Source organism: Amphibalanus amphitrite, unplaced genomic scaffold (assembly GCF_019059575.1).
Source record: "Amphibalanus amphitrite isolate SeventyFive unplaced genomic scaffold, NRLGWU_Aamphi_draft 000033F_arrow, whole genome shotgun sequence".
NCBI classification, from domain to species: Eukaryota; Metazoa; Arthropoda; class Thecostraca; order Balanomorpha; family Balanidae; genus Amphibalanus; species Amphibalanus amphitrite.
The window spans coordinates 1,045,079-1,071,165 of NW_024881529.1; the positions used below are offsets into that span (position 1 = coordinate 1,045,079).

Genomic DNA, 26,087 nt, shown 5'->3' on the forward strand with positions numbered 1-26,087 from the left:
GCAGAGAATCTTTGTGTCACACACTTGCCGAGCTGGTCAACCGAACCCCATCGATCGTCCAGCGGTACCGGATCGGCGCGCGATCATGTCGCTGTGGCAACGGCGCGGTAGATGCGTCTCGACAACACCCGCCGGCGCCGTAATTGGCGCCGAAGGAGCCTCGGTGATCCCCGACTGCGTTCTTTGTTTGTAATATAGATGCCAGGCGGCACCGGCACTGTGCGCTACACGGATGGTTCTCTTTTCTGTATAATGGTGAGCTGGGGATATGATTTTCTGTTGATGTGTGATTTATTGAAAACAGCGAAGAAAACACATCGTTTTAAACATTGGTGCATGCATCCGAACCTTTTTTTACTGGCCTTAGGGCGTAATTAACATGTTGCTCGAAGGTATTGCTACGGAAATCGATTTTCGAGCTCTTGCGAAGTGATGCTCCCGCGACGTGATCATGGGCGACAGCGTGTAAAATCCTTGTACAACATCCTGTCTCACCACATTTGCGTCATGAATTCCAAACCCATCTAGCGCTGACGCCGTGAGACGCGGCCCGACCCTGTCTATCTGTCTGTCTCGTCTGTCGGTCGGTCGAGTAACCCGCCGGCCCAAGTGACGCTCCCAGCTGCACCAGGGGTGCAGGGGGAGGGGTAGCCGTAGCTGGGGGGGGGGGGGTGTCTGACACTGCACAGCACCGCGGCACAGCTGGCACTGGCCCGTCTTTGTCCCCGAGCAGGTGTGCAGCGGAAACAGTGGAACACCTCAGACGCTGAACCGTCAGAACGACTGCTGAGCTGATCAGCAGCCGCTGACGTGTCGGTGCCGTGCTGGTCTGGCGCTGCGCTGATATGGGTGTAATCTGAACGCTGATTTGACCGCGGAACTGATGATTTGTCGGTTCTGGTGCGCTATCTGGCATAGTTCAACTGCTGACGGGTCAGAGTTTGTCCTTGCAGATAAGCTATCATGGGACCCGCCGCATACTTCCGGGCTATCCTCACAAAATGCTTCTTTACCTGACATCTGAATTAAGCGTGACCTGACCTGGCATGACCAGTCCACCACGTCTGACCGATTCTCGCAATGGTCTACGGGTCGACCTCTTATAAGTGTGATCACGTGACCTGACGCATATGCTGGAGAAGCGGAGCCCAGTCCGATACGTTCGAGTGCCATCAGCGGCCTTCTATAGAGCCCGTGTGACTTGCCGTGATCTGACCTGATCTGTGTGACCTGACTCGATCATTCGCACCTAATCTAATCCCTGTGATCTGACCTGACCTGAGAGATCGGACCCGACTGGAGTGATCTGACCTGACTCGCGGGATCTGACCTGACCTGTGACTTGATCTTATTCGTATGATCTGACCTGATCTTTACGACCTGACCAACCCCTCTGATCTGCAGGTGACGGCCAACATCTTGGTGTTTGCCTGTGTCAACCTGATGGGCCTGTTCATGCACAACCTTATGGAGCAGGCGCAGCGGCGGGTGTTCCTCGACACGCGGAACTGCATCGCCGCACGGCTCGAGATGGAGGACGAAAACGAGAAGCTGGTGAGTTTCGAACCCGCCCCTCATCACTGATTGGATGCTGCTAGGTCATTTACTTAGCTGTCATTTAATTAGCTGATACTCCTAATTACTCCTCCTACTCTAAAAAAAACTACTACTACTACTCCTAAAAAAATGATACTCCTTGCTGTGTTTGTTGAATGCTACTGGGGAAATGTGCACTCATTTAACAAATTTAAATGCTGTTTTGTTCTTATTCATAGACTTCATCACTACTTCGAATCATTGAAATCTCCCATAGCCATGCATCTTGATGCTCTAGTAGGAAGTTCTGAAGCTCGCTTTACGACTGTGAAATTCTATTGCAAAAGACAGTTTTCATATAGGTGAAGTCAGTTGCAGTTCCGGCTGCACATTTGACGCGTATCAAAGGTCATTCAGGATCAGCAGAATGCCTACCGTATATGCGTTTTGTGTGGGCAGACCGACCTAATGCTGCTATCTCGTCGCTGATCTGAGCCGGTACATACCACCGCTTGGGGAGTTAGGGGGGGGGGAGGGGTATATCAAGTCTGCCCGTCGTGGGCGGCAGCGGGGTGCCGTGTGCGTTCGTGCTGCGCTGCGTATCTGACGAGATTACTTAAGATTGACGATAAACTTGCCCCCGTCTTGAACTTGTATTGGAAATTCTTGCGGCTAGCGTTTCTGCAAGTTTTCAGTTGCTAGATGACATCTCATCTCACGAACTTAATCGATGGCTAAATGCGGATTTTTAAAAGCTGCCTGCGGATTCAGTTGTTGATGGCGCCATGCGACCGCTCCTCCCCTTTATTCGATGTTTTGAAAGGACAAGACCCTCTCTATATGAACTCTTCGTTAGTTCCTTCTTGAACCGAATAGGCGATGTCACTGATGCTTGTAACTATGCATTACACTCAGAAATTAACATTTAAGCTTTGGAACCTCTGTTTCTTTTTAAACAAGCCGTCACCCGGTTCTCCATCATCTCTCACTTCATGTTTCCGCGGCTAAATTTAGCCGTCTCTCGGCGGGTGCGATGATGATTTGGCAGGAGTCTTATCTGCCCGGGGCCGGGGGCGGCACGCAGGTCGCCGTCGACGCCCTGGCTCGGGTCGGCAGTGCTGCAGTATCACCTCTGAGGCGCTGCGCTATCAGAACACTGACCCGGAGCGCTATCGGGGAGCGTAATGGTGACGGTTTCTTATAGGTAGTGTGTTCGTGTTCTTTTGATGAACTGGCTGGCAATGGCCTCGTTGGATGATCAGAAAGGGTTATTTGTAGTAGAAGGTAAAATGACTGAACGAACGCCTCTTTTAACTCTTTTATTGCGGGGCGCTGCGCGCTACCGTGGGCTCTTTTTTGTAATCAAACGGAGAGTATAGCGCTAAGCATGATCCTTTGCTGCATTTGCCTCTCGATTAATCAGCAATCAACATGTTTGCTATCAGCTTATCAAAAACTTCAGTTCGACGTAGGCACATTGCACTCTGCTTCCTGTTTTCTTCACCCAGCGTCAGTATTTTGCAGGTGACTGGCTTACCTATACTTGGTAGTTGCTATCGGTTGACTGAGCGAAACTGTGCACTGTGCAGTCCGTTATATCGACAACGCTGCAGCCACATCAGCGTTTCGGATAACACCTATGTTACTGCACCGTTCCGGCGGTTTTTCACAGCTATGCGGAAGTTTACTAGTGCCGCTGCATGGTTGAGCCGTTACGCTTGGTGCAGATTCCCCCGCCATTCGAATTACTCTCCAAGAGCACTGCGACTCCAAGCGGTGTCAGAGTCAGTAAACGTGAACCCCGTGTGACGGTGAGAATCCCACCGATTATTTTTGGCTTTCCAGCCAGCTGCTCGTCATTATGCAGCGTTCACTCATTGAGTACTCTGACAGCCCGCGGGCTGCCTTACCTCCAATGGGCGATTGAATGGCTCCCTTATCAATCATCTAAAACTATCAATGACTCCCATCCCCCTACGTCCCCTTAAACATCGAATGTGATTTTGTTTATACACTGATTATGATCACCCATATTTTGTATGCTATCGCCCATAGGCGGCGGAACGGGGGTGGCACCGGGGCACCGTGCCCCCCTTTGATTTTGGCATTTTAACATTAGCCCTATGGGCGTTGCATGGAAAGAATGGGACCAAAAGTCGGCAGTGCCCCCCCCCCCGTAACTGGAGGTGTTCCGCCGCTACTGCTATCGCCCACCCCTGTGGTCTTCTCGCCCGCGTGCTCCCCGCCCCGCGACCGGGCACTGCCTGAAGCTATTTTCGTCAGCCCAAGGCCCGTGGGTCGGATGTGAGGATGCCACCGCTTGCCGACTGCTTTCTCAGAGCGGCGGTAAAGCGGACGAATGGCTCTCCCAGACATATAGCGTTGTGCTTGTTAAACTGGCAGACAAGCAAAAGGGAAGGGAGACAATGAACATGGTCTTCAGGAACATAACATTTTACTTTTGTTTTGACTGTTTTTTTATCACCGCGTTTTTACCGTGTTTGTTTTTGGCCTACCTACTTGCTATTCAGCTTCATTTTAAACTTTTGTTTTAGTTTCGAAACAGGCGGCCCAGGCAAAGTTACTGAAGCACTCAACCGCTGCTGGCAGAGATTATTCGGGGTCAAAACAGTCAGTCTCCTCTAAACCTTAGCTGGCCGCGTGTAGAGGCGTGGTTTTGAGCGATGCGGAGAATTTACACACATGACCTGTTGCGTGCTGCTGTGCGTGCTTCTCTGCGATAGAACTCCGGAGCCCTGTCAGTCGTGTTTTCATCTCAAACTTGGCCCACTAAATCTACCCGAGCGCTTATCCGCCAGACATAAATCGCAACGTTTTATTTCCCCCGAGATCGAGGAACGAAATTATGATTCTGACTCAGCAGCTTATCGGAACTTCGAAATCCAAGAGAGTTGAGCCACTGGAAAAAGCACGCCCCCGCTGAACCGACGCCGGTTAGCCGTTCCGCTTGTGAATGCTGTTTTTTGCTCCGTTTAGCGCTCTAGTGAGCTCGTTTAAATGCAGTGACATGCTGCTAGTCCTGCTGCCGCATTGTCGAGCGAGCTGTCCAGCTGTTAAAGACAACCAAACAACAGCTGCCTTGTCGTACTGTTTTAACGGGTGGCTTAGTACGAAATTGTATTATGCCCTCAGCAGGGACTGTCTTTAGCAGAGGTGATATAATTTGCTGGAGATTACTGAAACATGCTGCTAAATAGAATTGAGTTGAATTGAATTATGTCATGAGTGGTTAAATATTTTCCTGATCATATTTATTTTACGTTTATGTCTGCAGCAGTGCTGCATGCTGCTTTTGTACTACACTTTCGTCTACATCCGTCAATCGTGCTCGCGTTCCGGTATGATCTTCGGGCGGCGCCCGGTGGTCTGCCAGTGCTGATGTGTTCCGTCGCGGCGACGAGCAGTGCCACTCCCAGGCGAATTCCCATGGCGCTCCCACGCGTGGGAAAGGCGGTCAGCCGACGACTAACGGTGCCGTTACCCCCCCCCCTCCTGACACGGAGGGGGTACCTGGGGACGGGTGTCAGTATTCGCGGGACAAGACACGAGCGGGGCTGAACGGTATATCGCTCAGGAGTGGCCGGTTTCGGTGCGGTAGGCTCCCCGTCGGGTCCCGGAGCAGCGGCAGGGGATGGTGGCAGGTTGATTACGAGCGAGCGAGCGCAGCGAGCGAAGCGAAGTCTTTTCAATATAACGGAAAAATCTCAGTATGAGCGGCCCGGCCCGGCCCGGCCTGTAACGCTTTTGAAAGGCTTATATCTCAGCAACCGCTGGACCGATTGGCCTGCGGTCTTTTTTGCTGGGTAGCCCCATCCCTTCTACCCCGTAATTGACTATTTTTGATACATCTCAGTGACCGTCGTGGCACGTGCCACGTGAAAAGTCAAGGGTGTTCAAGCAGCTTTGCAAAAGTAATGATTTTGAGAGGCCCATATCTCAGCAACGGCTTGGGCGATTGTCTTGCGGTAATTTTTATAGGGTAGCTGCATCCCTTCTACCAAAGGTCGGATACTCTTGATCTATGTGAGTGACCCCCACTGCACGTGCAAAATACAAAAAGAAGAGGTGCCAAATTTGTTCCCATTTCAGTAACTCGGTAATTACTGGGGCGATTTCGCTGAAACTTGGCATACAGGTAGGCACCCACCAGGCAATGAATTCCCATGTGTTGCGGTTAGGGTGCTACTGCACGTGCGCACGTGCAGGGGGCGTTTCCAGATCTCGAGAACGGCTGGACCGATTGCGCTCAAATTTGGTACACGGTTGGGGACCGGTTAGTAGGGTGCCGTGCAAAAGTCATTTTGGACCCCGTTTGCACGTGCGCACGTGCAGAATGCCGCTTCCAGATCTCAGGAACGGCTGGGCCGATTGCGTTCAAATTTGGCACACCGCTAGCGACCGGTTAGAAGGGTGCTTTGCACAAGCCCGTTGGAAGTACAGCCCTCTGCAAACTGCGTGGTAGGTATTCTTTTTTCGACAAAAATGAGAATAACGCGAATACTATGCTATCGGTCATTCGGAAATCGTAACAGCAAGACGCGCTAGACCCCGCCCCTTAGATTGGCATCATCACCGTATCCATTTTTCATCTAGTTCGGAAATTAAACCCAAAAGTTTATATTTGCCCCCAAAACAAACTTTTGCATTTTGTCGCCACACAAGGCGTAAGCTTTGTTTATTGATAAACCTAATCGAAGGAGTGGAGCATGGCGCATCTATTTGCAGTGAGTTCCGACCGACTGATAACATAACCTTTGAGTTATTATCGGTTTTGTCGAAAAAAGAATACCTACCACGCAGTCTGCAGAGGGCTGTACCCTCTCGCCCTTCCGCACGTGCAGGGCTCACTATCTCGCTCGCTCGTTCTTCGCCCAAAAGGCGTTTTACTGGTATTTATCAGATGAATTACTGGAGGTGTTATTTCATGATACTGTTTAGATAATGTGGACATAAGTACACAGGGCGTCGTCTTACCGACGTTGTGTGATTCAGGCTGGCGACGTGATGTGATTCAAAGGATGTGATTCAAAGGCCTGTTTTTGTTTTGCTTGATAAAACGAGATAATGACAGTCCTTTGCATCTCTGGAAAGCTGATTGCGGATCGTAAGCGGCATTAATGTGTCATGTTCTGCTATGCACTAAATGCTGAAGGCCGTCTTACCTAAACCAATACACTATCGCCTTCCTGTTTTGCGGTCTTTTACTTGTTTGACCCTTGACATTCGCGGCCTGCCAAAAAGCTGAGCAATATTTCCAACCCACTATACTCTCTCAAGAGCGGCACCGCAGATGTATTTCGGTCTGGCCGCCATTGTAGCCACCTGGACACAATACGAGCTCTGAGAAGCTCAGACAGCCTCTCGGCAGCCGTGTGGATGACAGCCACCGGGCCTCCATTCACCCAGGCCCTGAAATCCTCCGCCGGCCAGTTTTTCAGATGACCGGCGCAGTTCGAGACGCTGCCACCGCGCTGTGATGAGCCCACCTCGCGGCGCGATCACCATATGAATAGTGCGGGCCCCGAACGGGATCAGAGCCCTGGATCCGGCCTTTGATGGTCCAGAACCCAGTCTCTGTGGCTTCGTACGGCTTTATTCCCCAGTCGCCTTGAAAGGGGTACCCGTGGGAAGCTTTATTCCGGAGTGATTTTGGTGGTGGAAGTGACCTTCTCTGTGTATTGCCTTCCACGCTGCGGGTGATGAGGAGGTTGGAGTGGCTTTTGTGGAGCTCTGTGGATTGTGAAGGCATTGTGCAGTCCACCGCCCACTGGCACCCAGTTCACATTTTGATAAAGATGTGGATGAAAGCAAACAGACGCCTTTCTAGTCTCGTGAAACGCATGGATGATAAGGATGGTGAAACGCATCCTTTCGTTTTCTGGTGAGGCTCGTTGAACCTATTTCTCCAACTCATCCTGGAGTTTCGATACAACTGTTTATCCTGGAGACTATCTGCCGACATAAAACATTGCTCTTCTGATAGCGTCCTGCTCCAGTGCACTGCGTATTGTCGTTTTATCTTCACAATGCCTCTCAGTGATATCGACACGGTCTGGCTGTCTGCTGGCCTCTGGCGGTGCGCCCCGACCCTCCCCGCTCACCCCGGTGCACTGGAGAGTGGAGACCCTCCCTCAGCAGATCATAGCCTCGCCGCCGCCGCTCTAACACTGCTTGTCTGTTCACCGCCTGCTGACGTTGCTGACAGAGGCCGGCCAGCGCCTATCAGCGGCCGCCGTTCCTACCGTTGACATCACCGACAGCTGCTTCTGATCAGGGGCGCCAGTCTGCGGTCCAGGGGGCGCCGGTCTACGGTCCAAGGGCGCTGGTCTGCCGTCCAAGGGCGCCAGTCTGCAGTCTAAGGGCGCCAGTCTTCGGTCAAATGATCGCCGGTCTGCGATCATTTGACGACTTATACGAGGGATGAGGTCTGAGTGACCGCTCCCGTCACTCGTCGATGATATCTTACTGACATGGCGGTCCCCGGCTGGTTCTGTAATGGTTCCTGCGATTCCGGGCGGTCCTTCGTGATCCAGTGATGCTCCCCGGTGACATGTCAGGTCTCTGCTCGGTGTCAACCGTCTGCCAAGCTGACATGGCCATCAGAGCGATATCTCTCTCCAGGGACCAGCAACGTGCTCGTTAAGCGACATGCTTCGAACCTGCGTGTCAGAGCTTTAGAGACAGGCTGTACTTCTGACTGCTTATCGTTAGTTCCAGAAATATAACCAATGATCGTGCTGTATCGATTTTTTTTTCTTCTGAGACCGTTTGCATTCTCTTTGAGTCAATTTTGTCATAAATCTCGAAATTATTCTGAATGTGTACCTTGTAAATTTAAGTTTTGCTGAAACCATTTCAAAGTAGAATTTTCGTCGCTAACTCGCTAACCTCAACGGTCAATGGTCTTGACTCATGGCCCATCTCGGACTCGCGGCCCATGGCCCATGGTTCGTCGGTGACTCATGCGACACTCGCAGCTGGCTGTAGATACCTGATAATGTGACGGAAGCCACATTTTTTTTCGAATCACAGCTTACAGGAATTGACAGAATCATAAGGCATGCATATTGGTGTGAGACTAAAAGCCAAACACGCAAAAGTGAAATCATCTGAGAAGAACGGCGCTTCAATTCCCGACACCTTCATGGATAACGCGGGTCAACAGGGCGCAGGCGGCAGATGGTCTACCCCACCTGGACCCGACGTAGCGCCGACCCCTCTTATCGGTCGCACGCCAATTGGGTGACCACGTCAAAAACGGGCTACACCTGGCACTGCAGAGGTGTAAACACTGCCGCCTCCCCGCCCGCATCTACAGGAAAAGCTCATAACGGAACTTTATCTCTCCAAAGCGCAATCGGCCGGCATCCTGTGCGCCAACCCTCTGCACCTGCGCCTGGGATATCGCCACCGGCACCGCCTCGACCTAGTGGATCGACACCGGTGTGAGCATGTCAAACAAGAAACAGCTGACGCAGGGACCCCTCGGGCCGTATCATGCCGCAAGTGCCGCAAATAGAAGGCGTCAAGCCATCAAAATTACACTCACGCCGACGAAGTTATCAGCCGCCGACAGATGCTAACCAAAAGTCCCAGTCACCCTCCCTGCGGAATCGGAGGTGCAAATATGTACGTCCAGAAGAGCAGATGTTCCGTGCCGAGAGTGGGACACGCCAATGCCCATATCTGGCATTCACCTGACGAGCAGCGACGCCGACGGTCGGGGACTTCTGATACTGGACGGCAGCTGGGACAAATGAGCGTCCAGCAAACAGAGTAATAACTGACGAATTCGCTAATATCACAAGCGTTCGGCCAAAACAGGAACAGCTGGGAAGTTCAATGACCATGGCGGACCATACATACCCGAGATATCGTGATTACAACCAAACCAAGCAATAAAGCGCCGACGCCGGACAGTATACCTCAGCTTCCCAGCAGAACAAAGGTGTGCACGACAGATGGCAAGAAGATAGCAAAAGTGATAAGCACTGCACCCGGCCCAATTACAACCAGCTGGAAGAAAGTCAATAACCAGGACCGATGCCACTCATGAGTCATCATACAGATAAAGATACTAGGCCTATCACGCCACACCGACGAATATCTAGCCATGCTTATCACACCTGGAACACCAACGCGATAGTAATCTGGGTATAAAGGAACGAGGCAGTCATGGAGGAGGTACCGAGGAGTGCACAGGGCACCGGAGTGCACGGAGCATCTAGTCCGACCGAGGAGTGCACAGGACACCGGAGTGCACGGAGCATCGAGTCCGGCTGGGCGGAGCGCAGAGGACACGGCAGTGCACGGAGGATGGAGTACGACGGGAGGAGCGCGACGGGCAGCAGCTGACGAGGGAAGATCCAGTACGACAGTGATCGAGAGCTGGATCGAGGAAAGTGCACGCTCTCAGCCATCGACAACGGACAAACTGCTATCATCATCGACCTCTCGGTGACCGGCTTGGTCAACAACGCCGTTCAAGTAAGAATTGCCACAGAAAGGAAGTCTGCTCAATCCTTGCCAACATGCAACCATTCAGCTCCCGTCCCTCATATATTCACTCCGTGATTTGCACCAACCGGCTGATGGTTCAGAGCTACCTTTCTCGGGCTGAGCGTAAGGATTAGGCACATAGCGACAACACCATGTAAGCTTCATTATTTTAAAAAGGGGGGGGGGACAAAGCGTTGATTGGGTAAATTTATTGGGTAGTTCGATAGGACTCGGGACTCAGTTTTTAATTAAATCACTGTCGAATCACTGCGTCAGGGCTGGTCGGAAATGGAGAGTTATGTTACGCGATGGGAAGGTTGCTGTGCGGGTGTGTAGATTTAGGTAACGGATAGCGCGATGTTATATTTTGTTTTGAAACAAAAATCAAGGCGAGGGTGCGTCTGGTAATCATGAGGACTGCGCTTGAATTTGGTTTGTTTACTCCGAGGTGTATTGCGTGAATAAAACCTTGAAAGTTTAGCGGCATGAGTATAAGAAAGGTCAGGAGTGATGACAAGGGCGACATTTATCTAACGGACGTGAATACCTGGCCAAATGTGAGCGAGTACGGGGAAACATCGAAATGGACCAACCCATAACAATGTTCTCGTAACCCGGTCTCTCTCTCTCACTCTCTCTCTCTCTCTCTCTCTCTCTCTCTCTCTCTCTCTCTCTCTCTCTCTCTCTCTCTCTCTCTCTCTCTCTCTCTCTCTCTCTCTCTCTCTCTCTCATCTGCTGTATTCTTTATCTTGCTCCCAATGATTGTAACATATATCGACGCGATTGGACTAAACCATACAACAAAGTAGGATAAAGACCGAGACAATCCAACTAGCCGGAAAGAGGCTGGTTCGAGCCAGGCCCCTGTGCCTGTTTTGACTCTGCTGACGCCGTCGATCACTGCGAAATGGAAAATGATTATTCCGTGACTCGATGAATTCTACTGCGTATTCCCATGAAGTATAGCAAAGGCACCGAGCGGCTAGCCGTCCGTGTCGACCGGGCTTTGAAGGGCTAGGGCTAATATGTAAGAAAGTAAGAGCGATAAACGAGGGCAAGGTTGCCGAGTTATAGTGTCGCGGAGTGGCTCCGCCGAGGTGTTCAGAAGAGACGGGTTATGGTTTCGCGGAGTGGCTCCGCCGATAGTATAAACATTTAGGAACTTATCCCTCAACTGAGGCACGACCGAACCACCCACAACGCCGAGTCGACAGACCGGCAGAGGTACGTACAACCGTTGTTTCCTTTGAGCTTGGGCGAAATTATCCGCACTGTGGCAGTGCGCGCGCGCGAGAGAGAGGTGGTCGATGGAAATGTAGAGTTGTTATGCGGAGTGGCTCCGCCGAGAGTATAAACATTTAGGAACTTATCCCTCAACCGAAGCACAACCGGACCACTCACAACACCGAGTCGACAGACTGGCAGGGGTGTGCACAACCGTTGTTTCCTTTGAGCATGGGCGAAATTATCCGCACTGTGGCAGTGCGCGCGCGCGAGAGAGAGGTGGTCGATGGAAATGTAGAGTTGTTATGCGGAGTGGCTCCGCCGAGAGTATAAACATTTAGGAACTTATCCCTCAACCGAAGCACAACCGGACCACTCACAACACCGAGTCGACAGACTGGCAGGGGTGTGCACAACCGTTGTTTCCTTTGAGCATGGGCGAAATTATCCGCACTGTGGCAGTGCGCGCGAGCGAGAGAGAGGTGGTCGATGGAAATGTATGCACTGTGGCAGTGCACGTGATCGAAAAGCAGGCAGTAGCCGGGAGCGCGTGAGAAACGTGGCTTCAACGGAAGAGAGTAGTAACGTAAAGGGGGTCAGAAGGACACCCAGTGCCAATTTGCTTAGAATTCAGGGAATTAAAGGGGCTAATACCTCATTATACGCGCATAAGTAGCAAACAGGGTATAAACTCACCTCAGGAGATAACTATGCCAATTCAGCGCCACTGGAGGGATTAGATGGAAACGGGAGGGTCGGTTTGTCTAGCCGAATGTTCTTCGTAGGTGTATGTATGCATGACCGAATCAATAACGCGTGTGCGACCGAAAGGGAGTAATGAATGGCTATATTAAGGACCAGTGGGAGCTAGACACTCATGCTCGAATTGCATTTTATTTCTCTGATGGGATAGAGCCCTTGGCATCGAACGGATACGAGATGGGAACATGGGAGGGCCCTGCCCTGGGACTTAAAGCCAAGCAATGCCATTCAGCCGGCGACAATCCCACTCCCTCCAAATTGAGCCCATTCCTCCCCGAGCAGTGAAGACTATATGTTGTAAGGAAATTGCAAGCCTCGCAAATAAATTTGTACTGCACGACGACGGAGCCAGTGCCATGTGGGAATCAGACGGGCATTAAAGAGGAGACGATACACCTGCCCACCCAGTGTCGTCTTCCGAGGCGGACGATTACCACTCCGTAACAGCCACCCGTCACTCACACGGCACATGTGCACCGCCATGCCGCCCAGCAGCACCGTTACAATAACGAGAGTCACTTTACAAACAGGAGAGGATTAGCACGCAAATAGCGCCGCCGCGTTTTGAAGCCTGACCAGTGACCAGGGCTGGGCTGAGGACCAGTAGTACCTACCTATGTACCGGGTGGAACAAGTTATAAGTAGTTGGCAAATGTGACAGAATAGGTAGATAAGTCGAGCGTTCTGGGGGTACTGGAATGTTGCAGGATCTTTGATTATTATTTTTCAGAAGGAATTCAGACATAAATCTCTGATCGTTTTTTTCGTGTTTTATATTTCGGAAGGGTGGCACTAGCAGCAGCGAATTAGCTCTACTAATGCGCAGTAAAGTGAACTTGTTGTATTTTAGCTATCCTGATGCGGCATCCCGGGAGTCAAAATGTAATAATGTTAAATTTATTGACGCATGCAGATAGTTGAGGTCGTTTGCCGTAATGGCCTCGGTTTGTGACATTCTAACAAGCATCATTCTGACCCGACTGAAAACTGAGACCCAAAACCAGTCTGAGCCAGTCTGGGCTGTCATGTCTGGGAGATTTCCTTACCAACTGCATACCGGAAGGGATAAGCCCGGGTCTGAATGGGATTTAAATGTGCTCGGGCATCTGCTCGGTCAAGCGCAAACTTCATCTATGGCATATTCCAGTCGCTACCTTACGCATAATTTCGATTGCGAGACCGCAATACGTGGTGTTTACCGTTTTATTAACTTTAGGCATCATAAAGACCCACCGCGCTGCTTGATGAATTATGTTGGATATTGACCTTCGGCCTCCACTCAGTGTTTACTGCACGGAAGCTCCCTGTTTTTTGCGAGCATCATAAGCACGCAAGTTATGTATTGATCTCTTAGCGTGAGCCCGTGAGCCATCGCCTTCCACAGTTCACCGCGCCATAAGTGGCACATTTGCGGAGGCCGGTACTGAACTGTGTAGGGGCTGATGATACGCTGCCGGGTCGGGGTCGGCTTGGGGTCCCCGGGGAAGGGGGAGGGGAGGGTGTCAGATGGCAGGCGGCCGTGCACGAGGACCGGGGTCGTGTCCGGTTACTACATCCGGTGTGGGTCACCCTCGGGGGCCAGATGGCGGCTGGGTCTGTCCCTCAGGATCGTCCTCTTCTGGTCCTCGTAGGTTCTCGTAGGTGTGGTAGGTGACACCAGTACAATAGGACAGACGGGAACACGGGGGGGGGGGGGGAGGGAACAAAGAGTCGTAAGGCGTACTGAGGCGACTCTGCAGTCTGCAGTGTTGCAAATGCCAAATGGTTCACCCATTGGGTTTCAGTTTTCTCAGTAGTAGGTAAATTATAATCTATCTGTTTTTTTTTTAACATTTGCCGTTTTATCCATATCTCAAAATTGAAGGCATCGTCCTGATTGTCTCGGCCGTGTAGCTTGGTCGTTACCTACAGCAAACTCTTAAGCTGTCTGTTATTCACTTCAGTACATCTGGCTCGACTTGCTTAACCTGTCTTTGGAGCTGCCGCAACTGAGATGCGAAGGACCAAACTTTTGCATTGACATTATAGAACTTGCCGGCCTTCGTCGGATATAGATGTCCCGTGTTTGTGTTACATGATACCCCGGCTATTTTGTTACGGAGTCCGCGCGTTCAACTTTGAATGTTGTGCGGTGAAGTTGGAAAACTATCTCCGAAAACCTTGGACTTTCATCACACTCTCTGAAAATTGAACACGATAAGCTGGAGCTTGGAAGTTGTAGGTGTGGCTTCTTCCACAGTAAGTTTCTGTAAAAACTTTTCGCTCGTTGATGTGGACGAATTGAACATTTTCTGATGAAATATCAGCAACTGAGAGCATTTAGCATTGTAGTTTCAGAGGTCGCTCAATTGCAATAATCTAAAACCTTGTAAAATCAACAACTTATCACGAAAGATGGACAATTCGCCTAATCTCCCTGAGATATTGCGCACGAATATCCAGTGCAACATTCGCTCTGATTTCCAATACTCCATCTGCGTGGTTGCCTTGCCCTGTGCTAAAGTTTAAAGCAACTGACTCGGATTTTAGTCGATACATTATGCATTCCCTTTTTGACCACAGGCGTGTCACAATGACTGAATGTCGCTGGGCGGATCGAAGACACCGTTTGTCACCGGGTGGGCGTGGTCACGTCATGGGGTGGGCGTGGCCCCGACGCAGGTGTGTGCGTGGGGTAGAGCACTTCACGGATAGGCTTTTCAGGATCCGGCCCGGCCCATATCCGGCAAGTCATATCCAGATCCGCCCATTATCCGTGTTTCTTTGAATTTCAAAATCCGGCCCGCCCATGGCCCGTATCTCAGCCATACATCCAAAAAATATCCATAATAATCCGTTTCATTACAAACCGGTTGTGAGACTATCAGCATATCGCCATAAGATCCAAACGTTGGACACTAGGAAGCTATCAAATTGTAATAACAGCAATCTTAGCCACTGCAAAATACATTTTGTGGTAAAAGCTGCATTGCTAAGGATAGGGGTAACACATTGACATGGACCTCAGCATTTCACAAGGTTGGCTATCATTAGAATTGTTAAGAATCTACTGTGGTCTATAAAAGGAAGAGTACTTATTCATATAGCAAAACCACAATCAATTAGTAAGTCAAATGGTAGGTAATAATAAGTATAATACAATGAATAAATAAAGTTTCATGACATTGGCAACATTCTATATGGGAAAAGGCAGAATCAAAACACCTAAAAACACATTGTTTGGAAACTAGCTTTGGAATGTGGTCTGACACACTCTACAAAGAATTTGACACTGAAAACCCAGCTGAAAAGGTAGGTATTAAATAGCCTTGAGCCTGACTTTGGTCCTAAAATGAAAGGAAGATAAGTTAAACCGGCATTTTGTCGTATCAACAAGACGACACAACACAATACACAGACAAAATTGACGATAGTGGCGCAAAAAAGCAAGCAAGGATTGATTTTTTTAAGATCCGCTCTCTCTTTATGAAATAGGCGAGCTGATGACGTAATATTGATTCGTTTACCCTTTAAGTTGAATTTCTGATCAGAAAATATTTTTTGGCGTCATTTACACTGAAAATGTTGATAACATCAGAATTTAATATCGTCTTGGATCGTTTTTATTTCTAAAAAAATCATCCACGAGGCATTGCGCCAAGTTTAAAACTTTTTTTTGCAGCGTTTTATTCAGCTGGTTAAAAGCATCTGTTATTGCGCATGTGTTTCTAACCTTGCGCAGTGTTTGTTGCTGTCTGGAAGATTGAAAAATTCGAGAACGCATTATCGTTTTTATACATATTATATGGGGACTGTTCTCAGGACAAGTGAGTTATTAACACATTTTTTTACATGATTCGTATCTTATTCAGGAACCAGCGAGCCATGGTGGATATGATGCCATGGCGGTTGTTCTTGCTTCCTCGGTTAGGAACATGGCTGAGTCTGCAGATTTTATGTTGTGACCATCTATATTTAAAAATTTGGTTGGTGCTGCCATATACCTTACAGACTATCATGGCTCACAAAGGTATGCTTATAAATCTCATGTAAATCAATTAATACTTCTGCTGCAGTGCCTAACAAGTTAAGTTACCTAATTCTTAACATGAATATTTAATGCTACAATTTTATCCGTTCTGATCCGTGTTCAACATTCAATTCCCAAATCCGGCCCGCCCAGATCCGTTCTATTTTTCCAAATTTGGGATCCAATCCTATCCGGTCCACGGATTTATCCGTGGATAACGGATTTATCCGGCCCATGAAGTGCTCTAGCGTGGGGTGTGGTGGTGGTGGGGGGGGGGGAGGGGAGGGGGAGTAGGTCACCCTGGCGATGAATTATGGATGGCAGCTGACATTTCTCAACCCATTCTTCCGAAGATCTACTGAGGAAATTGATTTGTTTGCACTCCCATAAGCAGATAGAGTGGATTAATGGCGAAACTTAACGTTCAGCCGCTTTCTGATGATTGTGAGAATCTTGGTGGCCGATTTCACGCCAGGTAGCCCGTGCGCGCCTACCCCACAGAGCTTCAGTTGACGGCTTGAGCACTGGTGTCCGAGATTTACGTTGAGCCGCTGATAGTGAGAACTGAGTACGACCGCTTCAGACTCTTCAGGCAGCTCCGGGTCGTTATAGAGCTTCCATAGGCAGCACCGTGCCACGCGTGTTATCAGATTACACACAGACACGATCCCCTTTGGAGATCTGTCACCGAGACGGCCAGTCAGTGAGCCCCTGGTGGTCACTGGTCATGACCTGTCAGCTTTGACCTGTCAGATTTATCACGGTCCTGTCATTCACCGCCATCTGTCAATGGGTTTGTCAGTCGTCACTGTCTCGATCCTACTCCCAGTTGTGCCAACGAAGACCCACATATGTGAGGATTGAGGAATTGAGAAACTATTTCCATTTGGTAATTCTATATTTAGCTGGTGTTGGCGGGCGGATGACCGTTCAAGGGCGTTCAAGGGTAACCACGGGTCAATGGTGAAAAGTATGAGGGCGATGAAGCATATTGCGCCCGTAGAAGTTTTGGTGAATGGCCGTTGGCTGCCTGGTGAATTTTCCCCTTGTCAATGTATTAGTTATATTAGAGTGCTTTTGTTCGTCGAGAAGACATTGTTACTTACATGCATTGTAAGAGACTATTCTAAATTATTATGAAAAACTTACTCCTTCACTTTGTCCAGTGTTATTGATAAATTGATATTTTGACGTTCTGTAAAAGCTTCATCAAACCCAAGACAGGAATGTATAAATCAATGAAAATTAATTAACTGGCGCTGCTCCAGCTGCTGTTTTTAGCTGTGGCAGTTTGACACTTTTTATTGTAACATTCTGTCTCGGCTCCAAGGCTACCACGGGGTGAATTTTTGCTAATTTTCACGTCACCTCGACCGTTTCTCTCCTGTCGGTGTTCTTGCCAAAGTTTGTTATTCGCACTGGTGCAGCTCTGAGCTAAAGCGATCTAGAGTTGGCCATGGCGCGACAGTTTTCGAAGTGAGGCGCTGCCGCTGGAGAGCCGTAGCGTTTTGTTCACCGGTGTTTGAAATCGCTTCCAGGGGAACGTTACTGGAGTTTTCTTTTTGCTCAGCACTACTCAACTTAGAAGTCTGGTGATCCAGGATGTGTGCCATAATTTCATACATTCTCCCAAAAGTAAGCAAACTTTTTAAATGAAATCCCGATGTAGGGGTTTTCAATTCCAAGCTAAATTAAGGTTTCTGTTTTTGCTTGCAAGTAGAAGTTTTAAATAGCCAGTTCCTGCAGAACTATTCTGGGTTGCGTTGCAAGGCTTTTTGCATCGCTCGATGTCGGCGGTAAATTGAATCTCTAGTACCTTTTGATCGTGACGCACAAGGGAGTGTTTATGACCGATCTGTCCGCGTCACGAGTTTTTGATCGTCCGTGAAATAGCCATACATCCACCCGGTTATCACTTTGTTCTGCTTATTGGCATAATAATCGTGATCACTTCATCACGGGGACAGGTGTGCCGGTTAGGAGGGCGGGGTCACCTCAGGTCGCCACAGGTCATCGAAGGTCACTTGCATGTCACGCAGTCGTGTGTCTGAAGCGTGACGGTACGCGGGTCACGACGCGGCGTGACCTGGTGACCCTGGCAGACACGAACCAATGTCAGTTAGTGGGTGGTTGGTTATGTCAGCTTATTCCTGGGGCATTCCACGATAGATCGTACCAGGCCCGTCACCCTCATCTCTCAGATTTTAATGAAAATCGGTCCTAGGGGTAATCATAGGCCCCAAAGACGCTTGGCAAAATATCAGACTTCTCAGATCAAAACTTTTTGAGTTATATTGCATTACATTTTTTTAACTTCGGTATGTAACGGTGAGTTTGATGGCCTATAACTCAAGAACGGGTTAAGCAACCAACAAAGAGTAAACAACGCTAAGCTTGCGATGAATCAAAAATTAATATTACTATTTAAAAATTCCAAAGAAAAAATTTCATTGTTGAGCAAAAACCTTAATCTTTTTTCATTTGCCTCTAATGACTTTTGGGACCAAAATTTTTCACATTTTTATTTTTTCAAAATAATCTTCATGTCATTGCAAATCGACATGCAAAAAATTAGAAAGGTGTTCTTTCTATAAGTTCCTCATTTTCCCGCAAACAAAATGGGTTTCGGAGGGGTTGATAGGACCCCAGCACGCCGTTTCGCTTCTAATAGAGCTAGAGCCTCGCGGAAAAAACGAGCGTGTGTGCCGTTACAAGTCGCAACGATTGGTACCCGATTTTAAGGTCTCAGGTTAACCGGTAGCGTCTGAGGTCAGGTCAAGTGACTGAAGTTACGGGTTCGGTTTTTAGTAACTAACTTCGCAAAAAATGGCCGCAGAGCCGCGATTTTGGCATCATTGTGTTCGCCTAGCTCAGGTGCATCGAATGGTATACTTTTTGCTAGGGTGAGGTCAACTTAAGTAGTTGACTCGGGTCAAGGTTAGGTCAGAGCCCCTCAGGTCACGAAGCTGGGTAAAGGGTATCATATGGCATATCATTCGATTCGGAAGGTCTTCCCGAGTCCATTGGTGGCTTTCCCGACTCTCTAGCTCCATTTGATCGGGAGTTATCGACGAAAAACTCGTTCGACCCTAGTGACGTCATAAATGACGTCACGCTAGGTTAACCCGCGCGGGGCTGGGGGGGGGGTAAATTTTACCCCCCCTCGCGAATTTTTGCGATATCTCAAAAACGGCGGCGCGCAGCGCCGCCAAACTTTCAGTACCTTTTCTTACATCAATTTGACACCTTCCCTGAAAATTTGAGCGAAATCCGTCGGAAAATTTTTGAGAAATTGACGTTTTAGTGACGTCATGTTCGCCATTTTCGCCTCAAAAACGGCAAAAGTTCAAACGCCGCTAACATCTTCATTTTTAAAGGAATCAAGCCGTAACAAAAAAGGTTATACGTAATTTTACTTTGTCTATCAAATGGCTATCTCGGTTTTTTGAAAATTTTGGATTTTGGCCATTTTTTTTTTTTTAAAACTGATTTTTTTGGGAAAATCATTATAAAATCCAAAATTTTGAGTCTATCGAAAAAACCGGAATATATGTCAGAGAAGTGGTCTATGCGCACCTACATACCAAATTTTAGAAGAATCGGTTCAAAAATGTGGGAGTTATTCAAAATTTTATGACGTCACGACACACAAATTTTTTGAAAAATGACTTTTTTTGGAAGTTCTAGACCTCGTACGGAAACAAAAATAGCACCATTCGATTCGCCGTGAAAAACTGCATCAGATAGACACCTTTTTAGGCCTTAACAACCAACTTCAAAATTTGACCTCACTTGACCTGACCTTGACCTGACCTCGACCTGAAATTCATCCAGAGGTGGTCCATATCACTTATTGAGTGTGCCTATTGAATTCTATGAGTAAAATGACCCATAAAATATGTGTCGCACATGTCCTTTTCTATATTTTGTTTTTTGGTGACCTGACCTGACCTGACCTGACCTTGACCTTGACCTCTGAATGATATTGTATGCAACTAATATTGTCTTGGTAGCCTAAGAACACGTTTTGGGCGATCAGTCTCAGTCCATGACTCCATTCTTCGGCAACTACGGTGCAAGGCCGATACTGTAGAAACTTGCAATTTGTACCCTTGACCTGACCTTGACCTTGACCTCAAACTTTAAATTAAGTACATGTTTTTAGTAGTTCGTGATGAGAGCTTTCGATTGGCGTTTGAATTTTCCAAATCGGACCATTAGTTCGGGAGATAACAGGGGGGGTAAAATTTACCCCCCCCCAGCCCCGCGCGTTCGGCTGGAGACCCCAGCCCCGCGCGGGTTAACAATGCAAAAGTAAAGCATTGGACTTTGCAAGGAGTGCAGGAAATCGCGATACCATGTACGTGGGATAGTTTTAGATCATTCTCGGCGCCAAAATAACAGTTTTTATATTTCCCCATTGATTTATAACAGTGATGTCACGTGACCGACCTGACCTCATGTAACCTTGAAAAATTCCCAGATATACAAGTTGTGAGACCTCTGGAGGACACCATGTATGCGTCCTGTAACTTTCATCTCGGACAGCTATGGTCATTGGCGTCCAAAACAATGTCAGAACCAAACAGCCTTTTTCACCCTCGCGCTTATAGGAAAGAGGGTTGAATGAACCCTCTTTTCACTTTTTTCAGATGACTCAGACTTGAATTGAAATTTCAGTAACCCGTGATGTCACTAGGCAGCTTTACCACGCCATTTGTAAGCTCCCCTCCCGAAATCACTATTCGAAACCGTTATCGTGACGTAAAATAAATACATTTATAGAAAGAACACCTTCCTAATTTTTTGCATACTTCTTAACAATGAGCCAAATATTTTTTTAAAGATATAAAAATTCGAAAAAAATTGGTCCCAAAGTCCAAAAAATATAAATGAAAGAAAACTCGATATGTCATATATCAAAAATAGCGTATTTTTCGAAATTTCAAAAGTACATATTAATCTCTGTTTCATTGCAAGTTCAATGTTATATAACATTTGGCATTTGAATAATCCGTCTTAGAGTTACAGCCCGCCAAACTTAGCGCTGCAAAGCAAGATCCAAAAAATGTTATACACCATAACTCAAAAAAATACTTATCTGATAAGGCTGAAATTGTTACAGGTGGATTCAGAGCCCCTGATTACCCCTGAGACCAATTCTCGTCAAATTCCGAGAGATGAGGGTGTCAAATTCGAAAAAAAGTGGTACGATCTATCGTGGAATGCCCCTCCTGTCAGGCTTTCAAGGGACAGCACATTTTTTTTTTTGCAGCACCATGTAGATAGTGGACATCACATTTTTCGGCGACGTGTCATAAGCAGAAGACCATGTCACGGAATAATTATTCGGCGCATAACTGTGTGGGTGAGAGATGACGTTTCACCTTCCGCGTCGCTAATCAGAACACTGTTCGCCTTGCCTGTAGTGTGTGGTTTCCGTATCAGTTTCCGACGCACCATATTGGTATACCAGTCATAAACCGGTGTCTGTGACACCTTATGTGATAGACCCTCTGATTGCGCAGTATTGTGTGGCCGACACAGTACACATGTGACTGGTGTGGATACTGGATATGGATATGGACTCCTGAATGTCCGGTAGTTTTTACGACTGGGACTGGTCGCCGACTCGCAGTCAGTCATCAAGCGATCGCCGCCGGGCGGCATACGTCAGTGACCATATTTGGCAGTGGCGACGGCGGTGGCGGCGGCGAGGAACAGTAAACACCGCTCCGCTGGCCGTGCTCGGTGCCGCGGTGTTCCTGTGTTCTGCTGGTGCTCCGAGACTGTGCTCTGGTGTTCCGGACGTGCTGCCTGGTGTTCTAACAAAAGTGGACCACACCGGGGCGGTTGAACTTCTCCAGTGACCGTGAAGGCCATACTTCCCTTCCGCGAACTAACCACTCGAGAGACACGGGGGATGGGGAGGGGGACTGTTCGCCACAAACTGTGGGGAGGGGTAGTCGGTCCGATCCCGCTGGCGAGTGTATCTAACTGGTTCGCAGGAAGTTTCCAGATAAAGGTGCTTCTGAAAATCTCCAGTGTGTTTACGTTCGATGAAGGAATGCATTGTCTCGGACGTTATTCTGTGAAGTGTCAGAGGGAACCGACTGCCGCTGTTCACCTGAGCAAAGAACAAACTACCCGAACAAAAGATCAAGACGTTTTTAGCCAGTGTGACTACTTTTTGAGCCGAGTTCTTGGATTGGCTGGAACTGTTTCCATAATATAACACTGGGGACTTTTCGCGGGCCTTGGCGGGAATATTACCCACTTCTGTTGTCTAATGACCGGTATAAATTTAACTTCAACAGTAACTACGAGAGAACGTTGAGAAGTTTGCAGAATGTCTGCCCATTTCGCGAAATTGTGCGCACTTGGTGTTCATTTATGTGTCCTGTGTTGTTAATGCTGCTGTTGCTATCACGCTCACTTTTTATTATTACTTTTTTATTCCGTTTTTTCTTTCTCTAACTCGAAACTTGAATTGCTTTTCAACCACACCCAACTCTCTCCCACACACTCTCTGACACGGAGGTTCCGCTCTTTTTCGTGTCTACCAGCTCTCACTGGTCACCCTTTCACAGCCGACATGACTCATCACTCAGGAGTTGGGGGAGCAAAAACCTCCGCTCACCTCTCCCTTCCCCTGCCATGGCCGGACGGGCGCGGCGGCGCGACCGCGACTTGTAGCAAGACAGGGGTGTGCCTCCGCGGTCAGGCACGGACTCGAGAGGGGGCGGGGACGGGAGGAGAGGAGCGGGGTGACAGGCAGGCATCGGTAAAATCCTTTTTGAAAGGATTGCATTCCCAATCCACATTCCTAGTGCTGAAGTGGATTGCATTCCTACCCGCAATCCCGTTTTTTCACTTGGATTGTGATCAAATCCGCAATCCTTTTTTGCAATCCTGTTGTATTATTATGTGCACGTGGATCTGGGGAGGGAGGGGGCATAAGGGCCGTGCCTCCAGTAGTAAAGCTGCTCCTGCTGAGTAAAGCTGTAAGTAGTAAAGTAAAGCTGCTGAGTAGTAAAGTAATCTTGCATAGGGCCGTGCCTCCATCCCCAAATCACCCATTTCAATTACCTAGTCTTGCGAGTAATTCCTATCTAAGGCACAGGTATTTTATGGGAAATATTTTTTTGCCTCAAACACCCCCACATTTAAACCTCTACCCAACCAGTGTTTTATAATTTTAAAACTCGCCCTCAAATACGTATTTTTGCCCTTCCTATGTAGTTCATCAGCGTATATTACATATTTTGAGCGTTTAAATTAAAAGCGTTTAAATTATTTCAAGTTCCGATGTAAAGCCCTTGATAGCCAAGTACGTACATTAAGCCGATGAAGCCGATGTCATAATTTTCAATCGCAACAAACCATTTCAAAGCACTAATCAAACACAATCCGGATTGGATTGCAAAAATTGGAAGTATGATGCAATCCAATCCGCAATCAAATCCTGGTTTTTGGAATGGATTTCAAATCCAGGTGCAATCCACCAAAAAGGAATGCAATCAGGATTTTGCAATCCTGCAATCACAATCCTACCGATGCCTGGTGACAGGCCAGAGGTGTGATGAGAGTTATTCAGGATTGTCCTCGCTTTGTTGTAAGGAATGTAGTGGGAAGGGTGCAGCTGGAATCCGGGTCTGCATAGATGCTGATTCGTAGTGTGATGCGCGAGATTAAGAAGGTCCATCCTTTCTGCTTTCGTGTGTTATTCTTTTAAAGCTGCGGTGCGCATGAAAATGTAAACTGGAAAGCATAAGACTAAGAACGATATGATGTACCCACTGCCCACAGCAGTGGGTACATCATATCGTGGAGCGTGACAACCTTAAGTTCACGGCAATAAAAGGCCGTCGATGTTCGTGGTCTCGGAATTGGCATATTATGAATTGAGTGTCGCCTTGGAAATGTACGACTATCGTTAAGCTTAGTTGGTCTATCTATGTATGATCATTCATGAATATGGAATAGCGTCATATCTCCAATTCACTGCAATGTCTGGAAAGCGGACGGTCTGATCGTTCAGAGGTTTGTAGCGGGAGTTTTACGACTACGGCCTTCTTTAAGCACCCTTTCCTTATGTTCGTCCCGTCCACTGTCCCACGGGTGCAGGTCAGTCAACCTGCACCAATCAAATATATTTAAATTCCCAGATACTTTTATCTACTCAGTCCATGAATTTTAGCTACTCAGTCTACTCAGTTCTGTCCCAAAAATGTCTACTGAACACTTTCACTGAACCTCATCTCACGCTCTCCCATGTCACAGCAGAGTTGGTCAATGGTCGCCATGCTGATCATGCACGCTTAGTACGCGTTGCGAGCACTCCCTGTTGGACTGTGTGACCCCTTGACTTGTGACCCTGTGACCTGTGACCCTGTGACCTGTGACCATGTGACCCGTGACCCGTGACCTCGTTATGCCACACCTCCCTGCATTGTCCGCTGGGTCAATGGGGATCGATTGAGACCAGCTCGAGAAGCGGCCCAGCTTCAGCTGTCGATCCGCACTTTGTTGTTGAGGTCCTCCAGACCAGGATAGAATCACAGTGCTGGTACTTCTAAGGCGATACAAGTTGATACATTATGCGATCATGTTTGTGAATGTCATGTGCTAGTGTCTACAAAACTGGCATGAAATACGCACTAAATAAGTTTTATATTTTGCATTTATGTGACCGAAACGTGTTTGATATCTATAATTAAGGTGAACAAGTATTCTTTGTTCGGTTTGGGACCACCTGAAGACACTTCTTTGCTGTAAATTACGATTTAAATTACCAAATCATGACATTATAATGGTGTCAAAAGGAAATCCTTTCACTGAATTGGTATGATACTTACTCCAAAGCATACCGCATACTGCAGAATGAAAAGTCCTGTGGAGGAAGCTGTTTTTTTTCTGGCTGAGGAGTGTTTCGCGTGTTGATGGCAGCATCTCGTGCCAGACCGAATAGCAAGGGTCGCGCATGGCATCGGCCGATCCCACGGGTGCTCAGTGTTCCTTCTGCTATATTTAGCCGTGGTGGTGCCGAAGCACATAATCCCACGTCTCACATCCGATGGCCATGGCGGGCCATATGACCATCGATCACGCAAATAATACGTTTGGGATTTGTGGGATCGTTCCTTCCTCGGTGGGTCTTTACTCTCGCTTTTGCTGAGACGTCTCTGCTCATTTTCTTAAGCGAAAACGATACCATGTCATTCATAGCAGCTGCAGATTGTCGCAGCTATGAATGAACCATCTACCGTATGCATTGCATGCTTAACTGTCCATTGATGTCTTCATGTTGCTTGCTAATGGCTATTCACCTGTTCGGTCATGGCCACAAGCTAGCAGCCTAGCGAGGAACATCAATGCACCTCGGCGGGAGCTTATTTGAACATTGTTCCTAGTTTTTGCGCTGAGTTTGGAAAAAGTAGTTGAAGATGAAATTAAGGAAGCAAGCGCACACTTGCTGAACCGAAACCCAAGTTTTTCGCAGGCCAAGGGTGTCAAGGTGACATTCAGCGAAGTGTAGCGACTTCGTCCCAGATGGACTTGCTCTGTTCGTCAGAAATATTGCCATCGTTCGTCTCGAGATAGACTGGGTTGATGTTTCTTTTCATTGCGCCCTATATTGATTGTTTGGGTTTATGAGCCGTAAAATGAAGACTGCCAAAGGGACTGGGCGTGGATAGCACACACTAGAGCACTGCTCAGCGCTTTATCTTAAAGCGCACGTGTTGGTTTGGTATTAGAGAGTCACCTACTCGGGGTCCGAGTTCTTTAGTGTTCCTCACCATCGGGAACTGTAGCAGGCCTGTCAAGAGTGATTGCTGGCTACATTTATGGAAATGAGCGAGACGGTTACCGTGACACATTTGCCTTTCCTATAAATGTTCGTTAACGGGCTAGCGCCGGACAGCGGCGAGACGGTCCTCCGAATAGCCGCGCCGCCGCCCGGGGCGGCCCCGCCGGCGGCGCGGCCCTCTCGGACGGGACGGGAGGGGACGGGAGACGCTTCCCCAGTGCGTGG

The 26,087-nt window shown here is 48.3% G+C and overlaps 1 protein-coding gene across 6 annotated transcripts in view; it reads left to right on the forward strand.

Annotated features, from left to right (window-relative positions):
• The window catches only part of LOC122369233 (Ca(2+)/calmodulin-responsive adenylate cyclase-like), a 144,293-nt gene that overhangs the window by 40,391 nt on the left and 77,815 nt on the right, over nt 1–26,087 (forward strand). For all 6 annotated transcript variants that reach the window (XM_043343808.1, XM_043343834.1, XM_043343817.1 and 3 more), the window contains exon 3: nt 1,405–1,554. In XM_043343808.1, the coding sequence (XP_043199743.1) occupies nt 1,405–1,554 (150 nt within the window). The remainder of the gene's footprint in view (nt 1–1,404; nt 1,555–26,087) is intronic.